This window comes from Rhineura floridana, chromosome 5 (assembly GCF_030035675.1).
Source record: "Rhineura floridana isolate rRhiFlo1 chromosome 5, rRhiFlo1.hap2, whole genome shotgun sequence".
Classification (NCBI taxonomy): domain Eukaryota; kingdom Metazoa; phylum Chordata; class Lepidosauria; order Squamata; family Rhineuridae; genus Rhineura; species Rhineura floridana.
In genome coordinates, this window is record NC_084484.1 from 65,224,980 (window position 1) to 65,249,974 (window position 24,995).

The 24,995-nt window shown below is 42.2% G+C and overlaps 1 protein-coding gene across 3 annotated transcripts in view; it reads left to right on the forward strand.

Moving 5' to 3' along the window:
• Positions 1-3,958: 3,958 nt before the first annotated feature.
• Positions 3,959-24,995, forward strand: part of LOC133384974 (granulocyte-macrophage colony-stimulating factor receptor subunit alpha-like) — a 33,392-nt gene continuing 12,355 nt past the window's right edge. The window contains exons 1-7 of one of the 3 annotated variants that reach the window (XM_061627010.1): positions 3,959-4,043; positions 6,295-6,410; positions 6,936-7,071; positions 7,164-7,348; positions 8,455-8,582; positions 9,968-9,994; positions 24,352-24,478. In XM_061627010.1, coding sequence (XP_061482994.1) covers positions 6,326-6,410; positions 6,936-7,071; positions 7,164-7,348; positions 8,455-8,582; positions 9,968-9,994; positions 24,352-24,478 — 688 coding nt within the window. In that variant the 5' untranslated portion in view covers positions 3,959-4,043; positions 6,295-6,325. The remainder of the gene's footprint in view (positions 4,044-6,294; positions 6,411-6,935; positions 7,072-7,163; positions 7,349-8,454; positions 8,583-9,967; positions 9,995-24,351; positions 24,479-24,995) is intronic. The other 2 variants (XM_061627011.1, XM_061627012.1) reach the window with 2 other exon arrangements.

A 24,995-nucleotide genomic window follows, 5' to 3' on the forward strand; every position in this document is an offset into this window, starting at 1 on the left:
CCATCTTCATAGGCAGCCCCATGTACAGCGCATTGCAGTAATCTAATTTTGAGGTTACCAGCGCATGAACTACTGAAGCGAGGTTCTCTCTGTCTAGATAGGGGCGTAGCTGGGTCACCAGCCGAAGTTGGTAAAAAGCACCCCGTGCCACCGAGGCTATCTGAGCCTCGAGTGACAGGGATGGATCTAAAAGAACTCCCAAGCTACGAACCTGTTCTTTCAGGGGGAGTGCAACCCCATCCAGAACAGGTCGAACATCCCCCATCCCAGCAGGAGAGCCACCCACCAGCAGCATCTCAGTCTTGTCTGGATTAAGCCTCAGTTTGTTAGCTCTCATCCAGTCCATTGTCGCAGCTAGACATTGGTTCAGCATGTCGACAGCCTCACCTGAAGAAGATGAAAAGGAGAAATAGAGCTGCGTGTCATCAGCGTACTGATGGCAACGCACTCCAAAACTCCTGATGACCACACCCAGCGGCTTCATATAGGTATTAAAAAGCATGGGGGACAGAACTGACCCCTGCGGGACTCCAAACTGGAGATCCCAAGGTGCCGAGCAATGCTCCCCAAGCACTACCCTCTGGAGACGACCCGCCAGGTAGGAGCGGAACCATTGCCACACAGTACCGCCCACTCCCAAATCAGTGAGCTGTCCCAGAAGGATACCATGGTCGATGGTATCAAAAGCCGCTGAGAGATCAAGGAGAATCAGCAGGGTCACACTCCCCCTGTCCGTCTCCCGACAGAGGTCATCATACAGGGCGACCAAGGCTATCTAGTTGGAGGCTGCATCTGGATTTTAGCAGTAGAACCTAAAATGGGGAAAATGGCGTCTGACTGATAGTCAGCAATTTGTCAGCTCCCGGAGGTGTTTATTCTTTCTCCAACTTGCCAACTATTCATCAGCTAATAAGGTATTATTAGCAACATTGTATATTGTACAGCTTTCTGCTTCTTTTTTGCTCCTCTCATTAACTCCCTGGGACAACTCCAACTACAGATAATTTGTTACAGTCGCCGTTGACGCTGAAGACGCTGACTCATGCTGGGAGAGTAGCTTGTAGAGGAGACAAAGCAGTAAAGCAGTAAATTATGCTAGACTGAACTGTTGCTCATTTTTTAATTAGCTGCTATCTAAGGGCCAGGGGCAGAAGCAGAAGAATTCTTTATTCTTTGAAAGGAAGGAAGTTGAAGATAGAAGAAAGGAATCCTTTTAATTCCCTTCTCCAAACTATCTTTCTGTCTCTACCCCAGTTTAAAGGAGAAGCGTTATATCATGGTATTCACTAGACTGGATTACAAAAATCGAGGACTGACCCCCTTGGAGCCGGTAATTCGGACTAAAAAGTCTAAACCAAAACAAGTAAAGATTACTAATTTTTTCTCCCCTAAAGAGCGGACAGGATTAGCTGAAACGGTAGCTGATCTGAGTTTTGAGCCAAATGTCACCAGCAGCCTTTCAAATATTGCTTCAAAGCAAGATGCAGCAGAGTGTTTCCAAGCAAATACGCCCTTGGATTGGACGTTAGATCTTCATGGACCCTTACAACTAGATGCTCTTACACGCTCCTCCCCTGATTTGGCAAGTGAATTAGCAACAGTGGGCAAATTAACTCAGACTGGATTACATTCCTTATCGGAAGACGAATTGTTAAATTTGTCAACAAGCTTTCCTATAATACATACAAAGAGGATTCAGGAGCCATCAGGTCCCCTAGATTCTACTCTTCAACCTATTCCGGACCCATCTGATCCTTTGCCGCCTCAAGATAAGAAGTTTCTGACTGATTTGGCAGATAACTTCCCTACTGAATGGTGGCTTTATATGTTAGCCAAGGATATTGACCATATTAAGAACTTTCTGGCATTAACTAATAAATGCCTAACTACACTGGTGGAAATTAGTAAGAAAAACTCCTCTTTATCTTGCCCTGTATCACAGGGCACCCAAACATGCAAAAAACCAGTGGTAGCTAGCTATCCAGAAAAGCTAAAAAGTATAAAATCTAGATTGTCGAGGATTTGTACACGGAGGAAAAAAGCTAATAATATTAAATTGAGTAAGAACGTTAAACATCTGAAATTCCAGCGATATAGGAAAATGAATTTTACTAAACTGTTTAAAGCGCTAGAAGCCTCCTTTCCTCCAAAGAAGATTGAGAGAACATATCCTGTTTCACAGTCCCTCTCTAGAGAGGATATTACAGTTACTGCCTCTAGAGAGAATGACAAAGTTGCCCCGGCCTGCTCATCATCCTTTATGTCCCCTTTCTTTTCATCAACGACCACCCTACTACAACATCACATTCCTGAGCGGCAAATACTTCGGCCTTCTGTTTCCAGTGATACTGTATCTGAACAGACGCGAACTACTGCCCCTACATGGTGGTTAATTCTTAATCGCCGAAAGCTGGTGCTATTAAATTACCCTAAACCTTGGGGATATATTACTCAAAAAGATTGTAAAACTCACCTTTTGGGAATTCTTGGAAGTGTTTGGCCAGGTTTCTTCTTTCTTGAGGACATAGACCATGTGGAATATCTCTATTATAATCTGACCACAGCTCGTACTGTTGTATCTTTTAACTCACATGAAAAAGCTGGGTGGCCTATCAATTTGTGGTGAGATTACCCCATTCCAATCACCCATCACACACCAGTGATCATATGAGAGGTCTAACAATTTTTCCATAAGCCCCCTATAAAACTTCTTTTTACTTTCATTTGGGGCATAAATACCCACTATCAACGACTTTATACCCTGTAAGGTAATTTCAACCCCCACAAATCTACCACTATCATCCGATAATACCAATTTAGGAGACAATTGAGGGTTGATATAAAGAACAACTCCATTTACTTTTTTCAGTCCAGCTGAGATAAGTTCCTCCCCTAAATTTTTACAGATCAAATATTTAGAGTCTTTCTTCTTAATATGGGTTTCTTGTAAACAAATTATATCCAATTTTAATTTTTTCAGATAGTAAAACACTTTCTTTCTCTTCTGTGGTGTATTAGCTCCATTTATATGTAAGCCTTGTTGAGTGGGAATACCAGAGCCAGATGTAGCTGAGAGTAGGAAGCAGGGGCATAATGCCAAAGAGGTGACTTTTGGTGGACTTCCTATGAAGCAATAGTCTGAGATGCCTACAAGGGAAGGGGTAAGCCTGGCTCATTTTGACTCACAGCTAGAATTAAGGAAGCAAAGTGTTATGTTCTTGGAGAGTGCTAACAAAGGCATGCCCTCCAAGAGGTTGATCCAGAAATGCATTAGGGTGGGGGAACAAAGTTCACAGGAGTGATAGAAGCTCTTATTTACATGGGGATATAGTAATGTGTGGTTCTGGATGGTTTAAGGGGACTAACACAGCTCTTACTGTAACTTTTGTATATGTCATTATACTGTAAATTACTTCAGGATGCCTCATGGAAAGCAATTTCTAAATAAAATCAATATATAATGATAATATGGGATACATAAGAAATGTATTGTTCGGAGGTATGTAATATTTGCTCCTGTGTGCCATAGAGTGTGAGCTGTTGAAACAGAAAGGGCAAGGAATGGGGAGAAAGGGGGTGTCTGTTAAAAAAAGAGGCATCTGGAAGCGGGGATCAAGAGGAGGATGCCTCTTTTAAGACAGCCTGCAGAACAATAGCATAAAGAAGTTTGTTCTGTGAAATGTTGCAGAGCTTGATAGCATTTGTAGCATATTTGGAAGATCTGCTGTGGAAGCACTCATTCAGTGGGATTATTTGTTGTGCGTGCATTCATGATCAGCAACCATGTTTTTTAAGGACATCTGTAAATGATGTATTCATTTAGTGGGTCTGCTTGTGGTGAACTATCCTGCACTTCTTTATTCTTTCTTATTCACTGGAACTGGAAGTGAAAGAAGGAAGTTCATGCAAGACTGCTGCAACACACTTATGAGAATAACATATATAAAACCTTGCTTTCTGAGGACAAAAAGGCCCCCATTTTGCAACTGCACTGCCACAGCTGAGAGAAGCTACACATCTCCCTGAGCCCATTGGAGAAGGAGGTAAGAACTACTTCCCACCCAAGCAGATGACAAGGGGCCATACTAACAACCTTTCACATCACCAATTTTTGATAGGGAAGGGGGAGTCAGCAGGAGTAATGGTTACAATATTCCCTCCCTCCAATCGCAGTCTGCTAACCTTCCATATGTTGATGCTCAAATCCCTTCACCAGCATGGCAGCAAAGACCAGCCCCACCCTCATAGGCCTTGAGAAACCCTTTGCAACTCTTGGCTCCTCACCATCTAAGCTCAAGCCTCTTTTTACCTGCTATTGTTGGCCCTCTGAAATCCTCACATAGATTTCAGGTTTTGCTTGTACCCTGCTTGTGGGGGGAAAAAACCACTGTGATCTTTCATGAATAGTTTTTTTTCCTCCAATGCTACATTCCTCACATGAGTAGATACTTCAGTTATTCTGCTTATCAGTCAGCTCTAACAAGATCTGAAAGTCTTTTAAACTACCAGAAGCAGGTTCAAAGAGTGTAAAGAATGTGACCAATTGTGTATATTTATGAGCTTCCCTTCACCAGCAGAACAGGCAACAGACTAGTGTCCATTAGAAACCATTGGAGCATTTGTCATATACTGAGAGTAGGCAATGCTTCCTAGTCATAAATATATATATATATATATAAGTTTCCTTAGTATGGATATTCCATAGTGCCATGGCATCGGATTTCTAGACAATATTCACTCCATATGAAAAAGGCTGGGTTGTTGTTTTTTCTTCCTTTTTTTTAAAGGGCAAATGAGAATTTATTTTATATTTTGTTTTAGCAGAGTTTGCACTTTACTTACAAGGCGGCTTGAGAAGTACATGTGAATGAGTGTCCTCATCCATTATACAACATATCTTGTTGGTCTGACATGTGCCCTTTCCAGCTCCCATTTCCTCAAAACCCCATGACATCCTTGCCTGGATTTTCGTTACAGCATGAGCAACCTGGGAAGGCTACAGAGTGCAGACCACCAGAGGGATGATTTGTAGAATAAAAGAAAGGACACCTACAAACACCCCTTGGGTCACCTTACACAACAAAAGCCATGCACCCTAGGGTTGCCAGATTCATGGCCTGAGACTGATCCTGTATCTTTAGGAGAAGAGAAAGTCAGCCAAGTGCAGGTGTTCTGAAAAAACACAAGGTGGAATTCTCCCTTCCCCCTGCACAACTTTTAAAGATACAGAAGACCTCTTGGAGGCCGGGCCTGGCAACCAAGAGATCTTCTGTATCTTTAAAAGCTGTGCAGGGAGAAGGGAGAATTCCACCTTGTGGTTTTTCCCATTACATTGTTGCAAAAACACCTGCACTTGGCTGACTTTCTCTTCTCCTAAAGATACAGGATCAGTCTCAGGGAATGAACCTGGCAACCCTAATGCACCCCACCCATGAACATTTCACTAAAATGCCCCCCATAATTTTTGAATTCAGTTTCTTTTCTCATTAATTGATAGAGAATGGTAAAAAAAAAATAGGGGGGGTATATCAGCTCATCAGAACATATATAACGCAGTTGTACTATTCAGTTATATTTACAAATTTATATAGTTTTGTATTTGTGCATGGTATTTGTTCAGAATTTTCTGTAGTTATCTTACTGATTTTTTAAAAGCTTTATATTTATTTCAATTCACTTCATGATATTTATTTCAATTCAACTCATTATTCCAGTTTCAATGTATCAGGGCTGGCTAATATGTCAGATGTTTTTGGACTACAATTCCAATCATTCCTAACCATTAGCTCAGCTGACTGAATGTTGGGAGTTGTGGGAGGATCACAGGTTAGCCAGGAGAGTTTCAAACATCTCCTAAAACAATGAGTGGGTGTGTCATACGTAGAAATTAAAAGAGATGAATGAGAATGGAAACAACAGCATTTGTTTTTTAAAAAATAAAATAAAAAACACTTCAGTATTACATATCATATTGCCATGCCTTGTATGTATTGAGGGACATTAAAAAGAAACCCCTTTATAAAAAATAGAAAAGACAGAGAGTGATATCCAGTTAAATTGTTCCTCTAGCATAAGGACTTTTGTTGGTGCAAAGGAGTTTTCCCTTCCTCTCTTCTGCCTACCCCCCCAAAAAAAATGTTCCAGGAGTTCCTCCAGAAATGATTTCAGGAAGGTTCAGGGGTGTGCAGGGAGAAGGAAAGGAAGGTCCATTGCACCAACAGGATTCCCTGCGCTAGTAGAACTTCACTGGATACCAAAACAATGAAACAAAATAACTTCTTTCTTTCATTTTAGGATTTCTGTTTATAAAGAAAAAAACCCCATCATGGTAACCATTCTAGGAATTGCTCACATGAGTTGGCTCACTATGTTCTGCTCCATTTTCTATGTTACTTTTGCACATGAGCAGGGTAAGTATTCATTTTCAAGTTGATTTCCAAGTTAATAATTAGCAGCACAGCCCTATTCATGAGTTACGCCTGTGATGAGGATAGGCCTGTTACCAGACACACCATACATTTAAAGCACATTCAGGACACATTTTTCCCCAAAGAATCTTGGGAACTGTAATTTGTTAAGGGTGTTGGAATTGTATCTTTGTGAGGGGTAAACTACAATTTCCAGGATTCTTGAGGAGTGGATGTGCTTTAAAATATGGTGTGTGCGCAGTCTAAATGTCTTTGCACCAGGTTACACCAATATAGGATTCTGTTTGAGTCATCCTAGACAATCATATCATACCTACAGCAGTACATAATTCCCTGCCAGGGAACCCATAACTCTGATGACAGGGCATGTAACATGGCACCAGCACTCTAGCCTCATATTGAGGGGATTGAGAGCATCCAAGGATGAACAAAAATGCTCTGAGCACTTCAGTTCACTATATAAATGTTACTAAACAAAATTCTTCTTAACTTTTTTCCTGTTTCCAGGCCTGGAAGGGACATCAGCTGAAAATTTCTCCTGTGTTGTTTACACAGTTCATATTTCCTCTATGAATTGCACTTGGAATGCTGGTAGGAGTGCTCCAAAAGATACCCAGTGTTTTCTATACTTAAAATATGACAAGTAATTCATTTTCAGTTATTAAACAGAGGTGGGGAAGGGAATGGTTAAAATATGATGTTCCTAGTTGATTAAGAAAATATTTTGGCTTACAGTATAGAACACAATGGAGAAGAGATTGAGTGTCCACATTACATAAGTAATAACCTTGGAAGACATGTTGGGTGCCATTTTCCTAAGGTGACTGTTAATAAAGATAAGGTTACCCTCAGAGTGACTGGATCAAGCAAGGAATCACCAATTCAGATTTCTGATCATGAAGTCCGGCTATATAAGTATGGTAAGAGAGAAAGGGGGTGGGACTCATTTTGTTTAGTTTTACTTTTTCTGCCAACAATCATAGAGATCTTTAGATACTTTATAAATCGGGGACAAGGGACTTTATTAGGCTTTAAGCCTGTGTACACACCATACGTTCAAAGCACACGGCTTCCCTCAAAGAATTCTGGGAGCTGTAGTTTACCCCTCACAGATCTATAATTCCAAGCACCTTAACAAACTCATTGTTTTCTTTGGGGAAGTCATGTGCTTTAAATATCCTTTAAATTTATGATGCACAAAGAATGGAAGGATCTGTCAATTTTGGTTCTCTTAGTTTCTCGATTTTCCAATCTTACATTCAGTTCTGCAATTCGCAATTTTTTTTAAATCCTCATGAAAATTCTTCAGCATTTTAGTGTGAATTTCTAATAATAAACACATTTTGAAGGCAATTTGCCTAATATACACACTTTTGCTAGCAATTTCTCATTATATAATACATTTTGTATGTTATTTTTGTATGTTATTTTCACTCGTATATCATTTTATGCACACTTTCCCCTAATGTTTGTAAACATCGGTTGGAGAACTGCATTGCAAAATTTGGATAAGTGTGAATTTTGAAGGATGGCTGAGTTTTAGTTCTGATATTATTTCAGAAAGTGCAGATTGGATAGGGTTGGTTTTAAATGCAAACTGGAATTTCTCCCCCATCGCTATTATGTGCATAGCCTGTCTACCATCATCCCTGACAACCAGCCATGCTGGCTGGAGCTGATGGGATTTTGATTCCAACAACATCAGGAGGGTCACAAGCCACTCACCTTTATTTAGACCTTTATTTTTAAATGTTTGTAAAATTACTTTAAAAAAAAAACCCTCTAAAATATATTTGGCTGCCTGTGGTTAAGTTACGGCTGTTCTGCATTGACTGATACACTACACCCTATGCAACCTCAGGACCCCTCACCACAACATTTCTGGCTATAAGCCTGTCTGCACCCACCTAGAATGTATGTGAATTGTCTGTGCTTGGGAAGGGAGGAAGAAAGTGCACCGCTCAAATGCCTGTGAAATTTCATAGCTCTCTCCTTCTCACATAAAATTCTGGTAATTTCATTACAGAAAAGCTTGCCCCACCTCAAGATATCACTGTGAATTGCGATGAACAGCCATTGTGTAAAGTAGAATGGAAAGCCCCTCCAAGTGCCATTAAAGCTCCTCATGATTACTGCTTTAAGTACGAAATAAAGGTGAGTAGTCATTATGGGTGTTTGTTGTTGTTGAATAGCTTGTGATAACCTTTGCTAGTCCTACTTGGATATGTGATGTAAAAATCCATAGCAAGATAAACATTTCACATTTTGAAATTTTGGCAGATTTCAAATGTGTATGGAATTCAGTTTTAGTGCTATTCCTTATCTACCAGGATCTAGATAGATAGATAGATAGATAGATAGATAGATAGATAGATAGATAGATAGATAGATAGATAGATAGATAGATAGATAGATAGATAGATAGATTTCATTGTAGAGATGGAGTCACATACAGTTATTTCATTAGTAAAGAAAACCCTAAAAATAATTTTAGAGCACTAATTTTCTTGTGGGGCCACCTCCAGCTCAACAACATATTGTACTTTGTCGCAAAGGCTAAATGGCACTGGTGACAGTCTCCTTATTAGAAAGCTCATAATATTCTCTTTGAATAAAGCTAATATCACTGGACTGTTTTGTTCTCAATCAAAAGCCAATGTCTCTGATCCAGTAGAGAAAGAAGACCTTATGTGGATAGACATATCATCCATCCTGCATGATGATGCCAAGATTCCAGTGTCTGGGTTACATTGACAGGCATATACTGCTACCCTATAAATGCAGATGAATCAGTGTACCCATGTGCAGGCAGCAGCGTCCAGCAACAACATTATGTCTAATATCTACCCTTCCTAATGCCATACAGTGGGATTCAGTTTAGGTATGCATGTATGGACCAATTGGCTCACATACATAGGCACTGTGCTACATGTTTAAGATAATGACTGGACTATGGTGATAACACTTCTTCAGTAAATTTCTATGTGCAACACTTGATTTACCAAGTCTTTGCTCCATAACAGAGGTGGGGAAGATGTGGCCATCCAGATGTTGCTGTGCTCCAGCTCCCATCTGCCCCAGTCAGCATGGTCAATAGTCACTGATGATGGCAGTTGGAATCCAGCTACATCTGGAGGGCCACAGTGTCCCCATCCCCGCTCGATAGGAATGCAAAATGGTTGCATGAGGCTTCATGGTCAGCACTTATAGGAAGCTGAGAACCATCTTCTAAAATTTTACATCTATTAACATATAGAAAAACCAGAACTTCTATTAGTCATTCTTCTTCCTTTTAATATATTTGTTAAAGGACATTTTTATAATATTTGTAATGTTACACAATGAAAAAAGATACGATTGGGGGGTAAGTTAACAAGAAAGTCAGCCCCCCCATCTTATCAACTGCTGCTGGCAACTTTTGCCTTTCTTGCAAATTAAAGTATACAGCAGAATTTGTGAAATCAAGCATACTTTTAAAAGGCACAAAGAAAATTTGACACCAGGACCAACTAAAAAATGTTACTTTTTTTCTTTATAAGGATGAAATCAGAAGCACATATTCAAATGTAAGTATTGCTGTCTTTTATGCTGCCTTGGGTTCCATAATGGAAGAAAGATGGGATAAAAATATAAGAAGGCAGTGCACTGTGCTTTGTTCACAGCATTCTGAAATATTGCCACCAAATGCAGTCTGGATGCTCTATCTAGGTGTCCATATTTAGTCAAAAAAGTAGAAATTATACTGAAAACCTTCCAGAAGCTCCAGAAGATGGCTGAATAATAAAGCTGCACAAAAAATAAGATGATTATTTGGTTCAGAAACTGTTTCATTGCTTCAGATACCAAGTGTCATCATTTTGGAGGTTTAAATTGACATAATGCTTCAGATTGGAGGGAGAAATATCAATAATTTAAGATATCATACTACTTAGCAGAAAACAGTAATGATTTGAAATTAATGCTGATGAAAATTAAAGAGCAAAGCACAAAAGCAGGACTACAGCTGAATGTCAAGAAGACTAAAGTAATGAGAACAGAAGATTTATGTAACTTTAACGTTGACAATGAGGACATTGAACTTGTCAAGGATTATCAATACCTTGGCACAGTCATTGTGGAGACAATAGTCAAGAAATAAGAAGAAGGCTAGGACTGGGGAGGGCAGCTATGAGAGAACTAGAAAAGGTCCTCAAATGCAAAGATGTATCACTGAATTCTAAAGTCAGGATCATTCAGACCATGGGATTCCCAACCTCTGTGTATGGATGTGAAAGTTGGACAGTGAAAAAAGCGGCTAAGAGAAAAATCAACTCATTTGAAATATGGTGTTGGAGGAGAGCTTTGTGCATACCATGAACCGTGAAAAAGACAAATAATTGGGTGTCAGAACAAACAAAACCAGAACTGTCACTGGAAGCTAAAATGATGAAACTGGGGTTATCATACTTTGGACACATCATGAGAAGACGTGATTCACTAGAAAAGACAATAATGCTGGGAAAAACAGAAGGGAGTAGAAAAAGAGGAAGACCAAACATGAGATGGATTGATTCCATAAAGGAAGCCACAGACCTGAACTTACAAGGTCTGAACAGGGTGGTTCATGACAGATGCTCTTGGAGGTCACTGATTCAAAGGGTAGCCATAAGTCGTAATCGACTTGAAGGCACATAACAACAACAACAAAATGCTTTTATCTGATCTGAAGCTGAGCTTCACTTTGGTTTGATTCCCAAAGCCTCAGACAACTTCGCCGTTGGCTAGAATGGGAAAACCAGCAAATGCCTATGACCTTTTCATTTTTATTATTTGTTTGATTGTTTCAGCAAGTTATATATCACCTAATCTTAGTCTCTAAGTGGTACAGCAAGGTTTAAAATACAATAAAGATAAAATCAGTTAAACTAACCATAAAATCAGAAAAATTACTTAAAATGCCTGCTGAAATAAAAATAGTATTCACTGTGCCAGACGTTCAATAGGATTTTCCACAAAATTGAATCCACAATACTAAACACACAGTTCCTGATGGATGTGAGTTGTACACCTGAGTTACAGAGGACAATTGAGAGTGATACCCTCAAAGACCTCAGTGATCAGGTACTCGGGATATAAGGAATCAGATAGTTCTTGAGGTATTCTGGATTCAAGTTGTTTTGGCAGAACTGGATGAAATTTGCAGGATTATTAGGGATATCAATACGTAAATGAGAAAATCAGGCAATCAGACAAGAAGAGAAAGTCAGTGACACAGAGGAAAGACACAGATTGCAGTAACACACCCTCAACCAGAAAGTGACTCAACACTTACGAGCAAGGAGTTGGAGCAGGAGAGAAGCGGCGCAGGAGAAAGTATGTTTATTTTTCAATAAAGACTTCAGTTTTATACAGACTCTTTATTAACAAAAAACATTTTTTGAAACATTAAGGATGCAGCCTGCCAAATTTTAACAGATGTATTGTGGATGGGTGGTATATGCCTTTAAATTGAAAGTATTTTTTTAAAAAACCAACGTACACCTCTATATCCTTTTTTAAATTTTGGCAGATTTAGAAACAAATTTACAGGCATAGTGGCCCCTAACTTTCAACTTTCAAATAGGTGCAGGAGTTAGGAGGTTATGAATAAAAACAGTATTTGAGGCTTTAAAAAATATTTTGCTTTCTACTCATCGTTTCGAGAAGTGTAAAGCTGATTTGGATGGAAATGGTAATGAGGCAGAGGCAGAACTTGCTTGGAACACTAGTTGGTTGACAAGAGTTTTTGTTTGTCTGTGTTCTTTGTTGTACCAATCATAGTTGCAATTACAGTTGTACCAATCACTGCTGTAAAACCTTCTCAGTTTGTCAAATCCTCCTAGCTTGACCCCCCCTCTTTCAAGAAGAGCAGGGATCTGGGCCCTTCTTGGTCTTCATTTTAGAGCTGAGAGGCTAGATTCATCACTGTGGTTTGGAAGGTGTCCTCCTTACTACTCCTATGTAGAGGGCTATGTATATTCACTAATAGGCACAAAATCTTGCAGTTTAAGACCATGCATATAGCCAACAGGTATTTCTATCAAACTTTAAAAAGCAGGGAAATTGGGCAGCTATAGTGAATGCACCAGGACAGCAGGAGACCTAACCTCCTCTCTGAGATATACTGCCCTACAAATTTGTCAAAATGCAAACACCATTTGGGTTTTTATTTATTTATTTATTTATTTAATTCAATTTTTATACCGCCCATAGCAAAGCTCTCAGGGCGGTGTACAACAAATAAAAATATGTCTTTACATTTCAATATTAAAAACCATATAATTCTCAAATCAACAGTTAAACAAACAAATAAAACATATAACTAACAAATACAACATTAAATACAAATACTGAAATACTAAAATGTTAAAAATATTAAAAATATTAAAATGCCTGGGCAAAGAGGAAGGTTTTCACCTGGCGCTGAAAGGATAGTAAAGTAGGCGCCAGGCATACCTCGTCAGGAAGGGTGTTCCATAGTTCGGGGGCCGCTACCGAGAAGGCCCTCTTTCTTGTAGTCACCTTCCGGGCGTCTTTCTGAGTAGGCACCCGGAGGAGGGCCTTCGATGTTGAGCGCAGTGCCCGGGTAGGTTCATATCGGGAGAGACGTTCCACCAGGTATTGTGGGCCCGTGCCGTGTAAGGCTTTATAGGTCAAAACCAGCACCTTGAATTGGGCCCGGAAACATATAGGCAGCCAGTGCAAGCCGGCCAGAATTGGTGTCACATGTTTCGACCGCTTGGTCCCGGTTATTAATCTGGCCGCTGCATTCTGCACAAGCTGCAGTTTCCGAACCGTCTTCAAGGGCAGCCCCACATATAGTGCGTTGCAGTAGTCCAATCTCGAGGTTACGAGCGCATGGACAACTGTAGCAAGATGTTTCCTGTCCAGATACGGGCGCAGCTGGGCCACCAGCCTAAGTTGGTAAAAAGCACTCCGTGCCACCGAGGCCACCTGCGCCTCAAGTGACAAGGACTGGTCCAAAAGGACTCCCAAGCTACGCACCTGCTCCTTCAAGGGGAGTGTAACCTCATCCAGAACAGGTCGAACATCCAACTGGTCAGGGGATCCATTTACTAACAGCATCTCAGTCTTGTCTGGATTGAGCTTCAATTTGTTCGCTCTCATCCAGTCCATTATTGCGGCCAAGCATCGGCTTAGGACCTTGACAGCCTCACCTGAAGAAGATGAAAAGGAGAAGTAGAGCTGCGTATCATCAGCATACTGATGAGAACGCACTCCAAAACTCCTGATGACCGTACCCAGTGGCTTCATATAGATGTTAAAGAGCATGGGGGACAGAACTGATCCCTGCGGGACTCCATATTGGAGCGCCCAGGGTATCGAGTAGTGCTCCCCAAGCCCTACTTTCTGGAGACGACCTGCCAGATAGGAGCGGAACCACTGCCAAGCAGTACCTCCAACTCCCAAATCCGCAAGCCTCTCCAGAAGGATACCATGGTCGATGGTATCAAAAGCTGCTGAGAGATCAAGGAGAATCAACAGAGTTACACTCCCTCTGTCTTTCTCTCAACACAGGTCATCATACAGGGCGACCAAGGCTGTCTCCGTACCAAAACCGGGCCTGAAACCCGATTGAAATGGATCCAGATAATCGGTCTCATCCAAGAGTGCCTGGAGCTGGGATGCAACCACCCTCTCCAGAACCTTGCCCAGGAATGGCACATTTGCTACCGGCCTATAGTTATTCAAATTATCTGGGTCCAGGGAAGATTTCTTCAAAGATTTCTTCACCACCGCCGCCTTAAGGCAGTGCGGGACCACTCCCTCACCTAGTGAGGCATTGATCACTTCCCTGGCCCAGCCGGCAGTGCCATCCCTGCTAGCTTTTATTAGCCAAGAGGGGCAAGGATCTAACACAGAAGTGGTTGCACGTACCTGTCCAAGCACCTTGTCAACGTCCTCAAGCTGTACCAATTGAAACTCATCCAACAAAATATGACCAGACTGTGCTCCGGAGACCTCAGTTGATTCCACTGCTATAACTTTGGAGTCTAAGTCCTGACGAATGCAAGATATTTTATTCTGGAAGTGCTTTGCAAATTCGTCACATCGAGCTTTAGAAGATTCCATCATGTCCTTAGGGCCAGAATTTAAAAGCCCTCTGACAGTATGAAACAGCTCCGCCAGACGGGAGATAGAGGCTTGAATAGAGGCAGTGATATGTTGTTTCTTTGCTGCCCGCACCGCCCCAAAGTACATCTTATTATAAGCACTCACCAGTGCAAAGTTGCATTCGTCAGGAGTCCGTCTCCATCTGCACTCAAGCCGTCTCCTACATTGTTTCATCGCCCTCAGCTCCAGAGTATACCATGGAGCTGTATGAGCTCTACAGAGGAGAGGGCGCACGGGTGCGATCACGTCAGCTGCCCGGGTCATCTCTGCATTCCACAGATCGACCAGGGTGTCGACGTGAGCGCCAGCCTTATCAGCCGGAAAACTCCCCAGGGCTTTTTGAAAACCATCAGGATCCAGCAGCCTCCGGGGGCTGACCATCTTAATAGGTCCCCCACCCTTGCAGAGGGGGAAAGTTGTTGTGAGTCTAAACCTCAACAAGCAGTGATCTGTCCATGACAAAGGAGTTGATGTAAGACTCCCTAAACACAGATCACTATCATCATGTCCCGTAACAAAAATCAGGTCCAGAGTGTGACCTGCCACATGAGTTGGTCCGGTGGTATATTGGGACAGCCCCATGGTCGTCATGGAGGCCATGAAGTCCTGACCCACTCCAGATAAGATGGCCTCGGCATGGATGTTGACATCACCCAGAACCAATAGTCTAGGGGACCTCAACAAGACCTCCGAGACCACCTCCGTCAGCTCAGTCAGGGAGTTTGTTAGGCAGCGGGGTGTGCGGTACACTAATAGAATCCCCAATCTGTCCCTCTGGCCCAACTCGAGGTGCAAACACTCAAGGCCCGTAGTTACATGGACATGGTGCTTGAAGAGGGGGATAGAGCTCCTATAGACCACAGCAACCCCCCCTCCTCGGCCCTCAGATCTACCGTGATGCTGCACTGAGTATCCAGGTGGGCACAGCTGAGAGAGACCAACACCTCCCTGCTCTCCCACCCAGGTCTCAGTTATGCATGCCAGATCGGCTGCCTCATCCACAATTAAATCATGGATGAGAGCGGTCTTATTATGTACCGATCTGGCATTAAAAAGCAGCATCCGGAGATCAGAGAGCTGGCTGATAGGACATCCCGCATACCTGTGGGTGTGTGGAGGACCGGAACACGGGACAGCCGTCAACTGTCTGGGCCGTGTTCCCCTCACCTGGCCTGTCTTCCACACAGCGTGATATCTCCCTTTACCTGTCACTACGCCTATTGGGGCCCCTGCACATTCCTCCTGAGTATAATTCCTCTCACCCAGGCACATAATAAAATGTCCACACACACTTACAACATACACCAAACATCACATGAACACTCACCACATACACGCTCACAATCAGCCAACAAAACAACCAAGAGCCAGTCCGCCGCTAAGAAGCCCTTGGTGATGGAAAGATGAATCAAGCAGCATCGTCTCAGCTATATATCTCTCCGTCCAAAGTAGCCCCAACCGGTCGACATCAAAAACAAGCGCCAAGCCGAAACTTCTGCTCAATGTCATAGATCTCCTTTGGGCAGTATCATCCTCAGGAATGTAGATGCCTCACCTGTACAGCCGCTGTCTCCAGTCCCCACCATTTCATTCAGTTTATTTCAATTAGCAGATTATTAGGAACATTCCAAGTGGTTCCACTTGCTGTGTAGCTTGGAAGAATTTGGTAACATCAGCATCTGAGCATATGGTGAGTGGTGGCAACACCTGTCATCTCCAAAGATGGAGAATTATATTTTTGTATGTTTGTTGGTGTTCTTCTTACTTTACTTCTCCCCTGTGTTACTAATGTTTCTACAGAGAATCTAAACTAGAACATTTTATTTCCCTCATTCACAGAATCATAGAATAGTAGAGTTGGAAGGGGCCTACAAGGCCATCGAGTCCAACCCCCAGCTCAATGCAGGAATCCAAATCAAAACATTCCTAACAGATCGCTGTCCAGCAGCCTCTTGAATGCCTCCAGTGTGAGAGCCCACTACCTCTCTAGGTAATTGGTTCAATTGCCGTATGGCTCTAACAGTTAGGAAGTTTTTCCTGATGTCCAGTCGAAATCTGGCTTCCTGCAACTTGAGCCCATTATTCCGTGTCCTGCACTCTGGGATGATCAAGAAGAGATCCTGGCCCTCCTCTATGTGACAACCTTTCATGTACTTGAAGAGTGCTATCATATCTCACCTCAGTCTTTTCTTCTCCAGGCTAACATGCCCAGTTCTTTCAGTCTCTCCTCATAGGGCTTTGTTTCCAGTTCCCTGATCATCCTTGTTGCCCTCCTCTGAACCTGTCTGCATCCTTCTTGAAGTGTGGAGACCAGAACTGGATACAGTATTCAAGATGAGGCCTAACAGTGCTGAATAGAGGGGAACTAGTACTTCACACGATTTGGAAACTATACTTCTTGTTAATGCAGCCTAATATAGCATTTGCCTTTTTTGCAGCCACCTTGCACTGTTGGCTCATATTCAGCTTGTGATCAACAACAATTCCAAGATCCTTCTCACATGTTGTACTGCTGAGCCAAGTATCCCCCATCTTATAACTGTGCATTTGGTTTCTCTTTCCTAAGTGTAGAACTTTGCATTTATCCCTGCTGAATTGCATTCTGTTGTTTTCAGCCCAATGCTCCAGCCTATCAAGGTCCCTTTGAATTTTGTTTCTGTCTTCCATGGTATTAGCTATACCCCCCAATTTTATATCATCTGCATATTTGATAAGCATGCTCTGTACCTCCTCATCCAAGTCATTATTAAAAATGTTAAAGAGCACTGAGCCCAGGACCGAGCCCTGTGGTACCCCACTCATTACTTCCACCCAGTTTGAGAAGGAACCATTGATAAGCACTCTTTGAGTATGATTCTGGAGCCAACTGTGGATCCTTCTGATAGTTGTTCCATCCAGCCCACATTTAGCTAGCTTGCTAATCAGAATATCATGGGGCACTTTGTCAAAAGCTTTGCTGAAGTCGAGATTTATTATGTCCACAGTCTACAAGGGAGGTTACCCAATCAAAAAATGAGATGAGATTAGTTTGGCAGGATTTGTTCTTCATAAATCCATGTTGGCTCATAGTAATCACTGCATTGCTTTCAAGGTGCTTACAGATTGACTGCTTTATAATCTGCTCCAGAGTTTTTCCAGGGATTGATGTTAGGCTGACTGGTCTGTAGTTCCCCGGTTCCTCCTTCTTGCCCTTTTTGAAGATAGGAACGACATTAGCTCTCCTCCAGTCATCCGGCACTTCACTGGTCCTCAGAGTTCTTCAGCGAGTTCCTTCAATACTCTAGGATGCAGTTTATTGGGCCCTGCCGATATGAACTCATTCAAAGTGATTAGGTATTCCTTGACCATTTGTCTATCAATCTCAAGGTCCAATCATGGCCCTTCTACTTCATGTTTCCCGGGAGGGTCATAGGCACTTTTTGGGGAGAAGACTGAGCCAAAGTAGGAATTGAGCATTTCTGCCCTTTCTTTGTCATCTGTTATCATTTTGCCATCCTCATTGAGTAGCTGTGCCACCATTTCTTTTCTCTGTCTTTTACTATGGACATACCTGAAGAAAGCTTTTTTGTTGCTTTTAGCATTCCTCGCTAGCCTCAGCTCATTCTCACCTTTAGCCTTCCTGACACCATCCTGGCAATTCTGTGATACCTACCTGTGCTCTTCCTTTGTGGCTTGGCCTTCTTTCCACTTCCTGTATGTGTCCTTTTTTGTTTTCAGGTCATCTCTAAGCTTTTTGTGAAGCCACATTGGCTTCTTCTGCTGTTTCCCCCCTTTTTTCCTTGTTGGAATTGCTTGCCATTGCACTTTTAGAATTTCCTTTTTTAGAAACTCCCACCCACCTTTTTCTCCTTTTCTCATTAGCATGGCTTGCCATGGTACCGTACTTACAATTGTTCTGAGTTTATTAAAATCAGCTTTCTTGAAGTCCAGGGTGTGCATATGGCTACTCTCAGCTTTTGCTTCTGTTAAAATCAAGAATTCAAGTATGGTGTAGTCACTTTTCCCCAGAGTTCCCGTAACTGCCACTTCATCCACCAAATCATCTCTATTGGTTAGAATCAAGTCCAGGATAGCTATAGGAGGAAGTTATCTGCAACACAAGTCAGAAATTTCTTGGAGGGGCCGTGTTTGGCAGAATTTGTCTCCCAACAGATATCAGGATAATTGAAGTCCCCCATTACGACTACATCATGCCTCCTCGAAACATTGGCAATTTGCTTTTCAAAAGTTACATTCTCATCTTCTCCTTGATTGGGTGGTCAGTAGTAGACTCCAAGCACCACATTCCTTTTGTTACTTGCCCCATTAATTTTAATCCAGATACTCTTGGTGGAGCTACCAAGCTCATCTTCCTGTATTTCTGTGCAGGGATATATATTTTTAACATATAGCGAAACTCCACCTCACTTTTTATTCCTTTTGTTCAATTTGAACAAGTTATATCCTTCAATTGCTGTATTCCAGTCGTGGGAGTCATCCCACCAAGTTTCAGTTATACCTATCAATTCATAATTGCCCTCCTGTATTAAGAGTTCAAGTTCGTCCTGCTTGTTTCCCATGCTCTGCGCATTAGTATACAGACATCGAAGACCATGTGATTAATGGCTTGGCTTCCTTACTACATTTTTCTGAGGGCTGTTACTGGGCCCTATTAGAGCCGATCTCTTTGGTCCCGCTACTGTGCATAAGCCTTCATCAGTCATTACCACCAAGTTTATGTCTCCCTCCCCTTTAGGATTCAGTTTAAAGCCCTCCTGATGAACTTCTCCATGCTGTGGCCAAACACATTCTTCCCAGTCCTTGTGAGATGCAACCCATCACTTGCCAGCAGTCCATCTTCCAGGAACCATAACCCATGGTCCCAGAATCCAAATCTCTCACATCTGCACCACCTTCGTAGCCATTCATTCACATGGAGTATTTTTCTTTCCCTTTCTACTCCTCTTCTAAGTACTGGAAGGATGGATGAAAAAACTATCTGGGCCCCAAGGTCCTTGAGTTTCCTTCCCAGAGCTTCAAAGTCTGGTGCGATTTCTTCATAGTTCTGTTTGGCAGTGTCATTTGTTCCCACATGGATGAGGAGAAAGGGATACCTGTCGGTGGGCTTGTTGAGTGATGGCAACCTTTCCATCACATCTCTAATCCTCCGTCCTGGTAGACAGCATACCTGCCAAGTCCACGGATCTGTATTCATCCTTATTCATCCTAGAAATCTGTGTCAAATTTATTTTTATTAATTTCAAAGCCTTTTTATTGGTCAATGTCATATGATGGTAAATACAGCCTTTTGTGTTTCCAATTGGAGGTAATGTTCTGTTTTTATTTTGGGTGCATTAACAGTTGAATCTGAAACTGCAGTTTGATGTAAAATCAGACCGATTACAATATGTTGCTACTTCAATTACTCTAGCTGTTGGAAAAAAGAGGATGCATGTTTTCAGCCTGCTATGTTTAAACCACTTTATTTAAGGCAGGGTGGGCACGGTCAATTAAAAAAACAAAGCACATATAGAATTTTGCTAGAATATATTTCACCTCCCGCTGTTTTATCATGTGCAAATTGAGATACTCCTGAGGTCCACTGGAGACTATTCTGCAGAAGTGCCATTATTTCACAATTATGTTTGGAGTTTTTTTAGTGTAAATTTTGCAAAGTGTTGCTATACTTCACATATTCACAGAAATAGAAACAAAAGAAAATGATTTCCTATGGGAAGCTTCACTAAAATTGCAAAGTAAATCAGACATATTCAAAGTGACCATCTGAACTATATCAACTGTCTTAATAATGTTGCGTCCTCCCTACTAAAACAAGTTCAGCATGGCACATATCTTCTTTCTGTTATTTGGGCTGATTACAGGTGTTGCCACCACTCACCATATGCTCAGAGGCACATGTTACCAAATCCTTCCAAGCTACACAGCAAGTGGATTGGACTGTGAAAGACCAACCCAAATGGTGTTTGCATTTTGACAAATTTGTACGGCAGTACAATATCTCAGAGAGATCAGGTCTCCTGCTCTCCTGGTGCATTCACTAGAGCTGCCCAATTTCCCTGCTTTTTAAAGTTTGATAGAAATATATGTTGGCTATAGGTACGTTCTTAAACTGCAAGGTTTTTTTTGCCTATTAGTGAATTTCCCTGCTTTTTAATCCGGGAGGTAAGAAATGGGATCCTGTCCAAATTTGCTGAGAATGGATTGATCATTTGCATGCTTATTGAGTTCAGTGGGATTTACTCCCCTGCAATGATGCTTAGGATAGGTGAAACTGACCACAGGGGATGAGGACGGGAGGAGGAGGAGGGGGAGGAGAGGAAAGGCAGAGGGGACAACTGGGATAGGAGCAGGCAGGAGGGGGAGGGGAGGACAGGTTTGATCATTTGCATGTTTATTGAGATCAGTGCGATTTACTCCCATGCAATCGTGTTTAGGATAGGTTAAACTGACCAAGGGGGAGGAAGGGAGGGCTGGAGTGGGCAGGGGAGGAGGAAGAAGGAAGAGGGGAGGGGAGGAGGCAGGGAGAGAAGAGGGGAAGGAGGGGGAAAGCAGGTCTGATCATTTGCATGCTTATTGAGTTCAATGGGATTTACTCCTATGCAATCATGGTTAGGCTAGGTTTACCATGGGGGAGGAGCAGGGGGAGGAGAGAGGAGAGGGAAGGAGAAACGGAGGGGAGGGGAAGGAGAGGGAGGGGCAGGTTTGATCATTTGCATGCTTATAGAGTTCAATGGTATTTACTTCCATGCAATCGTGCTTAAGATACGTAAAACTGACCATGGGGAGGAGGAAGGGGAGGGGGAGGGGGAGGGGGGAGGGGAAGGGGATGGAGATGAGGAGGGGGGGCAAAGGAAGGGGATGGGAAGAGCAAGAGGGAGGGGATAGGAGGGAGGAGAAGGGAGGGTGGGTTTGATCATTTGTATAGTTTTTGAGTTCAATGGGATTTATTTCTGTGCAATCATGTTTGAAAATGGAAATGGACTGCCTTCAAGTCGACTGGATTTATGGTGACCCTTTGAATAGGGTTTTCATGGTAAATTGTATTCAGATGTGGTTTTACCATTGCCTTCCTCTGAGGATGAGAGGCAGTGACTGGCCCAAGGTCACCCAGTGAGCTTCATGGCTGTGTGCGGATTTGAACCCTGATCTTCCAGGTCATAGTCCAACACTGACTTGGGGGAGGGGAGCGGGAGGAGATTGGGTGGGTGGGCACTGGGCAGAAGGGAAGCCCCTTTCCTTTCCAAAAGGAAAACTTTGTGAACAGTATCATTGCTTTTCAGCGTTTCCCCCACCTTTTTATTCTACAGCAGGCACATGTAGCCTCCCACCCAAATTTAAACCAAACCCTGGCCACATCCACACCAGGCCTTTATTTCACTTTGGACAGTCATGGCTTCTCTCAAAGAATCCTGGGAAGTGTAGTTAGTAAAGGGTTCTGAGAATTGCTAGGAGATGTCCTGTTCCCCTCACAGAGCTTCAATCAGAGTGGCTAACTGTTAAACCACTCTGGCCACTGGAGCTCTGTCAGTGGAATCAGAGTCTCCTCTTAGCACCCTTCACAAACTACACTTCCCAGGATTCTTTGAGGGAAGCCATGACTATCTCAATGAAATCATTCTGGTGTGGGTGTGGCCCCCTGATTAGGCAAGCCCAGCAGCTGTGAGTCTGGCTCTGAGAACACTGACAGTTGGCTCTTACTGAGCATGCCTGACGTTATAATTGGGTTCAATGCAAAATTTGTTGAATCAATTAAAAATCAGCCAGGCATTTTTTTTTACTTTTAAACTGCAGAAGATGAAGGTCAGAGTATGGGGCAAGGTCATTAACAGGATCACAGGTACTCTGTGAACATGGCTGATTTTTAATGAATTTCAACAGATTATGAGAAGTCTTACAGAAAAAAGTCCAAAAGGGCTCTGGTTTTTTTTCTGCTCTTTTTAGACTTTGAACTCTCTATTCTCTCTGACTGTTTTATGTACCACCATGAAAATTGAGAGTGTTGTTAAGCAAGCGTTTCTGAGTTCAGGACTATAAGTTTTGTAAGTTTTTGTTTTGAAATGAGCTTATGTGAAGCATCAGAATGGCATGCGGGGGTATTTTCAATTTAACATTCCGGAATGCAAAAAATCCACGCTGGCTATAGTATACAGCCAATCTCATGGCTGTATAATTCAGAGACATATAAAATGAACCACAGTGCTCCTCTCGCCTACCCTTAACAGAAACATATTGCAGTTAGAATCCTGTTGTATAGATTTTTAGTTGGAAATCACTGGTGGAAGAGCTGTAGCTCAATGGTTAGAATATCTGTTTTGCATGCAGAAGGTTCCAGGTTCAGTCCCCAGCATCTCTAGGTAGGTCTGGGAAAGACCTCTGTCTGAAACCCTGCAGATGCTGCCAGTCAGTATAGATAATACTGAGCTAGATGGACCAATGGTCTGACTCAGTATAAGGCAGCTTCCTGTGTTCCTATGAATATATTTGCAAGTGAGTAACTTAATGCAGCAACCTAAAGTACACTCATTGACTGCAGACAGGTGGTGTGGATAGTCCATACATTGTAGGGGTCCCTGGGGCTATACTATGTCTGGCTGTGTTCCATGCACAGAAACTTATCATAGCATCACCACCCCAAGGGATTTCTGCTAGTGGAGGTTAGGCTGTTTTCTGCTAGAGATGTGGGGCAGGCTTTTCTTACACCACAATCGTAGCCGCCCCCCTCGATAGAATGGCAGCCATTCACTTGTATGTTAGAAAATGAAGGGGTCTGCCACAAAAAAAGGCACAAACCTGCTCCTGGTACTCCCAGTTGTCTGAGGAGATGGAGGATTTTGGCTTCTTCAAACTGTGAATCCAGCTGCAGTTCACTTAATTTGACTCTTTCAATTCAGTGGGGGAAGTTCCATCTGCGTAGCCCTAACCCTGGATTCCATTCCCGGCCATGCTTAGATAGTGTGATAAAGGGCTCCACAAGACATCTTCTGTATTGTGCATTCATGATTATTTGTGCTCATGATGGTATGAGGGTGGTTATACGTGATCACATTTTCAATACTGTTTGCACTGCAAAAGTTTCAGGACAGACGTATTGCTTTATTTCCAATCAGTGCATGTCCTGTAACTTCCATTGAAATGCTGTAACTTCTTATACCACAAATGTTCCAGTTTAATTTTTTTGTCCCACTTTTGTTGCCCTATGGTGCAAGAGCGCCCCTCCGGATGGCAATAATGCAGTAACACTGAGGAAGCATTGCAGAACAACTAATGAAGTAGAATAATGTGTGGATGATCCAATATAAATCTACCACTAAGGCACTATTACTGCATGTTTGACATGTTGCAGAATAAACCCCCCCAAAAAGAAAAACAGTCTGGAGATTTGAAATTGAGGAAGTTGATTTTTTAATATGGGGAGAAGCTAGGGGTAATGAAACCCATACAACGAATACAATAAAACTTGCATCTAAGTTGTTGAATGCAAATTGGCATGTACTTTCACCTATACAGAAATAACACAGATAGATCTTCTGCTTTCAGATATCTGGAGAAATCCACAAAAATTACACTAACAGTGAGAAATTCTGGATTCCATTTCCAGATTGTACTAAAGATTTGAAACTGAGAAGCTAGATTGTATAATATGGGGAGGATGTAGGGATAATTAAACCCATACAACAAATACAATAAAACTTGCATCTAAGTTGTTGAATGAAGTTGCATGTAACTGAACCTACAAAGAAATAAAGCAGATAACATATCTTGCTTTTAGAAACCGAAGGGGGAAACCCATGAATGTTACCCTAAGGGTCAAAAATACATCTTGAGGCTCCGTGCAGCAGGACAGTATTGCACCATTGCAGTCGGCTGGAGTGACTGGAGTCAGCCAATTGAGTTTGGTAAGATTACGAATTTATTTCTAGTTCTTTTTTTCCTTTGGCCCTATATCAGTTTCTCTAATAATTAACTCAGGTGGTTGAGTGCCCCTATCAGTTTGACAAACAAGGTCATCCAAAAATATTTTTTACATACTCAGAGGACTCTCTTCACACGTGGAAGCATATAAAATTGTAAATTAAAAGAACTTAAAAAAAAACAAAAAACTTATGCTTCGAGGACTTCCAGAAAGTTTCCAGGACTAATGGAAAGTTGATGTCAGTTGAGCCCAGTGGTTGGAAAGTTCATTTTAAAAAGGAATTAGTTCCACTCCAATTCACCCCCTCCAAAAAAGAACGAGTTCCAGTTCAAATTCATTCCCTCCAAAAAGGAGCTAATTCTGATCCAGATCAATTCACAGTTGTATTGACCAGCTGGAATGGAAAGATTTCAGGGATATCTGCAGTTGGGGGGGGATTCCAAGCAGGGACAGGAGGAGAGCCCTGGAGGATTCCTTTCTCAACAGTCATCAGCAGCCAT